Raw genomic sequence first — 9,927 nt, 5'->3', positions numbered from 1 at the left:
TGGGGGGGGGTTGGGGTTGGAACTCAATAGGAATCTGGGGGGGTGGGGGGGTCTGGAACTCAATAGGAATGTGGGGGGGGGTATGGGGGGGGGGTTGGAACTCAATAGGAATCTGGGGGGAACTGGTTCTGGGGTTGGAACTCAATAGGAATCTGGGGGGGGTTCTGGGGGGGGGGGTTGGAACTCAATAGGAATCTGGGGGGGGGTCTGGGGTTGGAACTCAATAGGAATGTGGGGGGGGTTCTGGGGTTGGAACTCAATAGGAATCTGGGGGGGGTTCTGGGGTTGGAACTCAATAGGAATCTGGGGGGGGGTCTGGGGTTGGAACTCAATAGGAATCTGGGGGGGGGTCTGGGGTTGGAACTCAACAGGAATCTGGGGGAATGTCTGGGTTGGAACTCAATAGGAATCTGGGGGGGTCTGGGGTTGGAACTCAATAGGAATCTGGGGGGGGGTCTGAATGGGTTGGAACTCAATAAGAATGTGGGGGGGGGTTCTGGGAATCTGGGGGGGTCTGGGGTTGGAACTCAATAGGAATCTAGGAATGGGGGGGGGGGTCTGGGGTTGGAACTCAATAGGAATCTGGGGGGAACTCAATAGGAACTCAATAGGAATCTGGGGGAACTCAATCTGGGGGAACTTGGAACTCAATAGGAATCTGGGGGGTCTGGGGTTGGAACTCAACAGGAATCTGGGGGGAACTCTGGGGGTTCTGGGGTTGGAACTCAATAGGAATCTGGGGGGGTCTGGGGTTGGAACTCAATAGGAATCTGGGGGGAACTCAATAGGAATCTGGGGTTGGAACTCAATAGGAATCTGGGGGGGGGTCTGGGGTTGGAACTCAATAGGAATCTGGGGGGGGGGGGGAATCTGGGGTTGGAACTCAACAGGAATCTGGGGGGGGGTCTGGAACTCAATAGGAATCTGGGGGGGTTCTGGGGTTGGAACTCAATAGGAATCTGAATGGGGGGGGTCTGGAATGTGGGGGGGGGTTCTGGGGTTGGAACTCAATAGGAATCTAAGAATGGGGGGGGGGGTCTGTTTTTTTTTTCTTTTGTAGTTTCTCCTTTTCTTTTCTACATTTCTTGAAGTCTAGCCCTTAAACTAAAATAGATACAATCATTTTAATCTGTAACAAATGTCATTATTTTTGTTAACATAAGTCTACGGTTTTCTTTCCTCATTAATAATAATAATAATAATAATAATAATATTTTTCACATTATTAATCCTTACACATAAGACGATGAGATAACAGTCTCTTTTTACATGCCACAGTCATGCTACAGGGTATTTATACAAAGACTAGATGGAATCCAGCAGCAGCTTGGTAACTAGCCAATCCCTAAAATAATAATGCATATCATTTAAAAAATACACACACTTTCAGATTCAAAAGATTACATCTCAACTGATAAAACAAGCAGACATGATGACTTAACGGAATGTTAACTTTAGGACTCTCAATCATAGACCTTTTGATGCCAGCAGACACATGAACTCGTCCCCACTCTTTTGCATGGTGAAACTCCCAGTCCAAAGAAACAGACACAGAGCACCCTCCTCACCGAGGGCCTTTGACCTCAAACTAATCGATTATAGGACACTGGTCCTGGCATTGTGTCTAATATAGTCCTACACAATCAATTTCTGTGCAGTCGAGCGGACAATGAAGTTTGAATTGAATGGGGGTCCACCACCTCTCTCCATCACCCTGCCAGTCTCTGGGTCACCACCTCTCTCCATCACCCTGCCAGTCTCTGGGTCACCACCTCTCTCCATCACCCTGCCAGTCTCTGGGTCACCACCTCTCTCCATCACCCTGCCAGTCTCTGGGTCACCACCTCTCCATCACCCTGCCAGTCTCTGGGTCACCACCTCTCTCCATCACCCTGCCAGTCTCTGGGTCACCACCTCTCTCCATCACCCTGCCAGTCTCTGGGTCACCACCTCTCTCCATCACCCTGCCAGTCTCTGGGTCACCACCTCTCTCCATCACCCTGCCAGTCTCTGGGTCACCACCTCTCTCCATCACCCTGCCAGTCTCTGGGTCACCACCTCTCTCCATCACCCTGCCAGTCTCTGGGTCACCACCTCTCTCCATCACGCTGCCAGTCTCTGGGTCACCACCTCTCTCCATCACGCTGCCAGTCTCTGGGTCACCACCTCTCTATACATGATAGAGATATAGATGAAGAGAAGCAGGATGATGAAGAAGTCATCCAGGAAGCCTAGCAGACCGAACAGAGCCTCGGGGATGAAGTCCAGAGGGGAGATCAGGTAGGTCAGAGCCCCGATCAGACACAGCAGGACACGGATCCGGAACATCCAGAACAGGCCCCCTACGGAGAACATCTCCCTGAAGAGGTGGCGCAGCAACGTGGGGACGTCACGCAGCCGGTCCATCAGCTGAGAGCAGGGAGAGCAGTGGAGTTACACATGTTTGTGTTTAAGCAGTAACATATGGTCTCATATGGCCTGGTCTCAGATCTGTTTGTGTTGTCTTGACAACTCCTATGGTCATTACCTAGCCTGGTCCCAGATCTGTTTGTGCAGTTTTGCCAACTCCTATGTTCATTACCTAGCCTGGTCCCAGATCTGTTTGTGTTGTCTTGACAACTCCTATGGTCATTACCTAGCCTGGTCCCAGATCTGTTTGTGTTGTCTTGACAACTCCTATGTTCATTACCTAGCCTGGTCCCAGATCTGTTTGTGTTGTCTTGACAACTCCTATGATCATTGGCACGTAATACAGTTTAGTGAGATGGTAAAACATATCTGGGACCAGGCTACCGTAACCGTAGTAATGGTTAATTATGACATCACGGAACAGAACGGGGAGTGAGTAACTATGATTTTAATTTAATGAATAAAATTTCAAGAAATCAGTTTGCAATTTGGTGTAGACTCTCTCTCTCAGTCTATCCGGCGATAACAATTCTCTCTAAGTGCACGAGAGAAAATACTTAACGTGGCAAATTAAAAACTCACAGATCTGGGTTGCCCGGAGAACCTGCGGTTGTAGTCGCCGAGATCCCGGAGGATGAGGAGCGGTTCAACTGTTCCATCCTGTACCTGCTGAGGGGAGACTTGCTCGTGGAAGAGCGGGAACAACAGGGTCACCTGTACACATAGGAGAGAAATGTTTGGTGACAACAACTGCGCTACAAACCCTTCTGTTGGAAATGTTATTTGGTTTATTTCAGCATCCAAAAGAGAAACACAGAAGAATAGTAACAAGGTAATGTTTTGTTTTCAACGATGTGTGGATCAATTGTATTACTAAGTGTGTATGATAATACATGTGTTGAAAGTCGGAGGCAACATTTAGTCTCACCATTTGTCTGCAGATGGGACAATTGATCGCACCGAACCATGTCCCATATCTCCAATACGCAATTATACAAGAACCTACAAGAAACAAAGGAAAACTTGGATCAAATCCAGATGGAATCATTCAATAGTTGGCCTGGTTCTAATTCCTTGTCCGTATGGCCTAGAGCAGGGCTGTCCAACCATGTCCCCGGAGAGTTACCCTCCTGCAGGTTTTAACAACAACAATGTCCCCGGAGAGATACCCTCCTGTAGGTTTTAACAACAACAATGTCCCCGGAGAGTTACCCTCCTGTAGGTTTTAACAACAACCATGTCCCCGGAGAGTTACCCTCCTGCAGGTTTTAACAACAACCATGTCCCCGGAGAGTTACCCTCCTGTAGGTTTTAACAACAACAATGTCCCCGGAGAGTTACCCTCCTGTAGGTTTTCACAACAACAATGTCCCCGGAGAGTTACCCTCCTGTAGGTTTTCACAACAACAATGTCCCCGGAGAGTTACCCTCCTGTAGGTTTTCACAACAACAATGTCCCCGGAGAGTTACCCTCCTGTAGGTTTTCACAACAACCATGTCCCCGGAGAGTTACCCTCCTGTAGGTTTTCACAACAACAATGTCCCCGGAGAGTTACCCTCCTGTAGGTTTTCACAACAACAATGTCCCCGGAGAGTTACCCTCCTGTAGGTTTTCACAACAACAATGTCCCCGGAGAGTTACCCTCCTGTAGGTTTTCCTTTCAACCCCAGTTGTAACTAACCTGGTTCAGGTTATCAACCAGCTAATTATTAGAATCAGGTGTGCTAGATTAGGGTTGGAGTGAAAACCTACAGGAGGGTATCTCTCCAGGAACAGGGTTGGAGTTAAAATCCTACAGGAGGGCATCTCTCTAGGAACAGGGTTGGAGTGAAAACCTACAGGAGGGTATCTCTCCAGGAACAGGGTTGGAGTTAAAACCTACAGGAGGGTATCTCTCCAAGAACAGGGTTGGAGTTAAAACCTACAGGATGGTATCTCTCCAGGAACAGGGTTGGAGAGGCCTGGCCTAGAGTATGTGAGCAGAGTTGAGAGGTCAGAAACCCCTTGCTCATGGAGCTCTGCTTGCACACTGTGGTCCATGTCCTTTTGCAACCTCTCCGGGGAAAAAAAATGTTATTTTTGTTTATTTGACTAGGCAAGTCAGTTAAGAACAAATTCTTACTTACAATGACGGCCTACCCCAGCCAAACCCTCCCCTAACCCGGACGACGCTGGGCCAATTGTTCGCCTCCCTATGGGACTTCCGATCATGGCCGATTGTGATATAGCCGGGATCGAACCAGGGTCTGTAGTGACGCCTCTAGCACTGAGATGCAGTGCCTTAGACCGCTGGGGCAATCAAGAGCAATATATATATATATAAAATCACAACTTAACCAACACCCATCGATTTTTGTGATGAACCTACATGAACCTACCATTAGGTTTGAAAACAAATTATTGAAATAAAATCATTTGAATGAAAATTATTTTAATTAACACCAGGAAAAGGTTACTGTGAGAAGCACTCATAATTATAAATTTAAAAAAAATCTCATTTATAATTGGACTATTTTGCATGTTATTTTGACATTAAATTTGTGCTACATATCAGTTTGCAAACAACGTAAAATAAAAAAAATAGAACAAATTCCTTTAGTTAATAAAGCAGGTCCAAAATGCAGTTGTTTCAGCCCAGTGCTTTCTGTGGTGGAGGAGGGGCAGCCAGCCAAAACACAGAGCGGAGGCATTGGTCATTTTCTCTAGTTGCGCCGTGATTGGCTCAGTGTCACTCATGGGAGGATGAATGATAGAACAGCTATTTCCATGTTAAAATGTTATGGGATACATTTATCCATTGTTTTTGATTGCAGGCCACTCTGGTAGGCCTACATTATGAGCAAATAGACACAGTAGTCTACATGGCCACTGTTAAACATGTAACTTAAAGCAGCTACAGCCTCAATGTTCACAGTAAAACTGCAACTTAAAGTAGCTACAGCCTCAATGTTCACAGTAAAACTGCAACTTAAAGCAGCTACAGCCTCAATGTTCACAGTAAAACTGCAACTTAAAGCAGCTACAGCCTCAGTGTTCACAGTAAAACTGCAACTTAAAGCAGCTACAGCCTCAGTGTTCACAGTAAAACTGTAGCAGGTACAGCCTCAGTGTTCACAGTAAAACTGTAACTTAAAGCAGGTACAGCCTCAGTGTTCACAGTAAACCTATAGCAGGTACAGCCTCAGTGTTCACAGTAAAACTGTAGCAGGTACAGCCTCAGTGTTCACAGTAAAACTGTAGCAGGTACAGCCTCAGTGTTCACAGTAAAACTGTAGCAGGTACAGCCTCAGTGTTCACAGTAAAACTGTAGCAGGTACAGCCTCAGTGTTCACAGTAAACCTGTAGCAGGTACAGCCTCAGTGTTCACAGTAAACCTGTAGCAGGTACAGCCTCAGTGTTCACAGTAAACCTGTAGCAGGTACAGCCTCAGTGTTCACAGTAAACCTGTAGCAGGTACAGCCTCAGTGTTCACAGTAAAACTGTAGCAGGTACAGCCTCAGTGTTCACAGTAAAACTGTAGCAGGTACAGCCTCAGTGTTCACAGTAAAACTGTAGCAGGTACAGCCTCAGTGTTCACAGTAAAACTGTAGCAGGTACAGCCTCAGTGTTCACAGTAAAACTGTAGCAGGTACAGCCTCAGTGTTCACAGTAAAACTGTAGCAGGTACAGCCTCAGTGTTCACAGTAAAACTGTAGCAGGTACAGCCTGATATTTGCTCAGTGCTGAAAAAAGGGAACATTGTAATTCACCTTGATTTTTCACCTGTGTTTTCTCCGTTTCTGTATGAAAATATATAGTGACTGGGAATCGGAGTTGGTTCGACATGACTGGGAATCGGAGTTGATTCGACATGACTGGGAATCGGTGTTGATTCGACATGACTGGGAATCGGTGTTGATTCGACATGACTGGGAATCGGTGTTGATTCGACATGACTGGGAATCGGAGTTGGTTCGACATGACTGGGAATCGGAGTTGATTCGACATGACTGGGAATCGGAGTTGATTCGACATGACTGGGAATCGGAGTTGATTCGACATGACTGGGAATCGGAGTTGATTCGACATGACTGGGAATCGGAGTTGATTCGACATGACTGGGAATCGGAGTTGATTCGACATGACTGGGAATCGGAGTTGATTCGACATGACTGGGAATCGGAGTTGATTCGACATGACTGGGAATCGGAGTTGATTCGACATGACTGGGAATCGGAGTTGATTCGACATGACTGGGAATCGGAGTTGATTCGACATGACTGGGAATCGGAGTTGGTTCGACATGACTGGGAATCGGAGTTGGTTCGACATGACTGGGAATCGGAGTTGGTTCGACATGACTGGGAATCGGAGTTGGTTCGACATGACTGGGAATCGGAGTTGGTTCGACATGACTGGGAATCGGAGTTGGTTCGACATGACTGGGAATCGGAGTTGGTTCGACATGACTGGGAATCGGAGTTGGTTCGACATGACTGGGAATCGGAGTTGGTTCGACATGACTGGGAATCGGAGTTGGTTCGACATGACTGGGAATCGGAGTTGATTCGACATGACTGGGAATCGGAGTTGATTCGACATGACTGGGAATCGGAGTTGATTCGACATGACTGACTGGGAATCGGAGTTGGTTCGACATGACTGGGAATCGGAGTTGATTCGACATGACTGGGAATCGGAGTTGGTTCGACATGACTGGGAATCGGAGTTGGTTCGACATGACTGGGAATCGGAGTTGGTTCGACATGACTGGGAATCGGAGTTGGTTCGACATGACTGGGAATCGGAGTTGGTTCGACATGACTGGGAATCGGAGTTGGTTCGACATGACTGGGAATCGGAGTTGGTTCGACATGACTGGGAATCGGAGTTGGTTCGACATGACTGGGAATCGGAGTTGATTCGACATGACTGGGAATCGGAGTTGATTCGACATGACTGGGAATCGGAGTTGATTCGACATGACTGGGAATCGGAGTTGATTCGACATGACTGGGAATCGGAGTTGATTCGACATGACTGGGAATCGGAGTTGATTCGACATGACTGGGAATCGGAGTTGATTCGACATGACTGGGAATCGGAGTTGATTCGACATGACTGGGAATCGGAGTTGATTCGACATGACTGGGAATCGGAGTTGGTTCGACATGACTGGGAATCGGAGTTGATTCGACATGACTGGGAATCGGAGTTGATTCGACATAACTGGGAATCGGAGTTGATTCGACATGACTGTGTTTTCTCCGTTTCTGTATGAATATATGTAGTGAACTCCATGACAGTAGCTGAAGCAAGGAGCTGCAGCAGCACACAAGTAGACTACCAATGCCTGCTGACATGATGACTCCTTGCTGTCCCCAGTCCACCTGGCCATGCTGCTGCTCCAGTTTCAACTGTTCTGCCTTACTATTATTCGACCATGCTGGTCATTTATGAACATTTGAACATCTTGGCCATGTTCTGTTATAATCTCCACCCGGCACAGCCAGAAGAGGACTGGCCACCCCACATAGCCTGGTTCCTCTCTAGGTTTCTTCCTAGGTTTTGGCCTTTCTAGGGAGTTTTTCCTAGCCACCGTGCTTCTACACCTGCATTGCTTGCTGTTTGGGGTTTTAGGCTGGGTTTCTGTACAGCACTTTGAGATATCAGCTGATGTACGAAGGGCTATATAAATACATTTGATTTGATTTTCTGGGCCCTGAACTTTTTGAATTGTTTGTTGGTTTGGCAATTCCACTGTCAGGCAGAGAAATATGCTGAGAAGGATTATCACCAAGGTACTTGGAGTCAAACAGACAGACCTGGATGTGATCTTTAAGGTCAGGGCCCTCCGCAAGCCACCCCCTGTACCCGGACTTTGAACTACTCCCCTCTGGGTGCAGGTATAGGGCGCAGGTATAGGGCACCCCTCGGCAGGAAAAACAGAACTAGACAATCATTTGTGCCAGGTGTGATATCCCTCCTAAATAGCTTGGGCGTATGTTCCTATCGACCCGGTAAGGCCAGCAGGCTAATGTTCCTATCAACCCGGTAAGGCCAGCAGGCTAATGTTCCTATAGACTCAGTAAGGCCAGCAGGGTAGTGTATTTTTATTGGTATGTAACTGTTATGAAAGTTGTATTGTCAATTTTGTTTTGTTATTTAAATGCCACTTTAAACGTGTACATGACACTGCAACAAAATTTCCCCATGGTGACAAAGTCAGTAAAGTAAAGAGTTCCTGAAGTGAGCGCTACTGGAGTAAAACTGGAGTGGGTGAAGAGGCCGACCTCCAGCCTTTGGAAATCTCGCTCCAGTCAAATTGGGCTCCGCTCCTCTCACATACTCTGCTATGGACCCTGGTTCTGATTCCTTGTTTCTATCAGTCGAGTGCGACAGCCACACTTACCACAGAAGAGGTGGCCACAGTTAGTTTCCACAGGCAGCACGGCCTGCTGTAGACACACTGGACAGGACATGTCTGTATAGAACTGTCGCCTGGGTTCGGCTGGTTCAGCTTCCTGAGGGACAGAGAAAGCCAGGGATGTGGTATGATACACACACAATATAAAAACGTTTTGAAATCGATTAAACTAGTCTGGATAGTCCCTCTTTGTATCAGTACATTGTCTTCCATTTGGTGCCTAATGAACATGACCCAGAAAGGAACCGTTACAGAGGCAGATGTTCACACCTGAGATTCGGACTGTAGCTGTTGCCGAACGGCACGGACATGTTCCTGGTTCTCTGGGTGGATGTTATACTGCTCATTTCTGCAGGTAGAGATGTGTAGAATAAATCAATAAAAAACATTTAGGTTCAGATATTAGAAAGACACCAACTACAACATGCATTGGTATATCAGTTGAAAACAAAATACATGTTTGTTTTAAGTAATAAACTTTTTTTGTTTGTTGATAATAACTGGTTACAAAAAAACATCACAACACCATTTATTCCCATAAGAATGTCAAGAATTACTAGACCTGCAGAGCAGAGTTACCAGTCCACACAGGAACGTGACACTGAGAACCACCACAAACAAGACAGGGTTGCTGACTCCTTCGATGAGTGAGTCTTCATCTTGCAGCAAATAGTCCACCTCGCCACATTCATTGTTTTCATCCATTCCACTTAATCATATCCTATAGAACTGGTTTAGAACAGAGAGAGTAAATATGAGTCACTTTCAGCCCAAACTCCCCCTATCTACCTAGCTATAGTGAGGTAACGTTTCTATTGTGTTATTGACTGTATGTTTGTTTTACTCCATGTGTAACTCTGTGTTGTTGTTTGTGTTGCACTGCTTTGCTTTATCTTGACCAGGTCGCAATTGTAAATGAGAACTTGTTCTCAACTGGCCTACCTGGTTAAATAAAGGTGAAATAAATAAATAAATAAAGTTTTTTTAAAAACGTTACTGTTAGCTAGCTACAGAACGCAAACCACAACGCAGAGCCAGAGTTTATAGCTAAATATGGATTAGGCTATATCTGTCGTACTGCTAAACTATAGCCAATGCAGATAATAAGAAC

General features: G+C 46.4%; 1 protein-coding gene across 5 annotated transcripts in view; it reads right to left on the bottom strand.

The window, feature by feature from the left end:
- Window positions 1–1,035: 1,035 nt before the first annotated feature.
- rnf170 (ring finger protein 170) overlaps window positions 1,036–9,927 on the bottom strand; it is a 9,185-nt gene continuing 293 nt past the window's right edge. For 2 of the 5 annotated variants that reach the window (XM_046305736.1, XM_046305737.1), the window contains exons 2-7: window positions 9,379–9,545; window positions 9,087–9,165; window positions 8,802–8,913; window positions 3,338–3,411; window positions 2,992–3,123; window positions 1,036–2,409 (exon numbers count right to left, since the gene is read on the bottom strand). In XM_046305736.1, coding sequence (XP_046161692.1) covers window positions 2,140–2,409; window positions 2,992–3,123; window positions 3,338–3,411; window positions 8,802–8,913; window positions 9,087–9,165; window positions 9,379–9,521 — 810 coding nt within the window. In that variant the 5' untranslated portion in view covers window positions 9,522–9,545 and the 3' untranslated portion in view covers window positions 1,036–2,139. The remainder of the gene's footprint in view (window positions 2,410–2,991; window positions 3,124–3,337; window positions 3,412–8,801; window positions 8,914–9,086; window positions 9,166–9,378; window positions 9,546–9,927) is intronic. The other 3 variants (XR_006832503.1, XR_006832504.1, XM_046305738.1) reach the window with 3 other exon arrangements.

Source organism: Oncorhynchus gorbuscha, linkage group LG16 (assembly GCF_021184085.1).
Source record: "Oncorhynchus gorbuscha isolate QuinsamMale2020 ecotype Even-year linkage group LG16, OgorEven_v1.0, whole genome shotgun sequence".
Lineage (NCBI taxonomy): Eukaryota > Metazoa > Chordata > Actinopteri > Salmoniformes > Salmonidae > Oncorhynchus > Oncorhynchus gorbuscha.
Note: the sequence above shows the minus strand (reverse complement) of the source record. Positions and strands in the feature narration are given on the sequence as shown.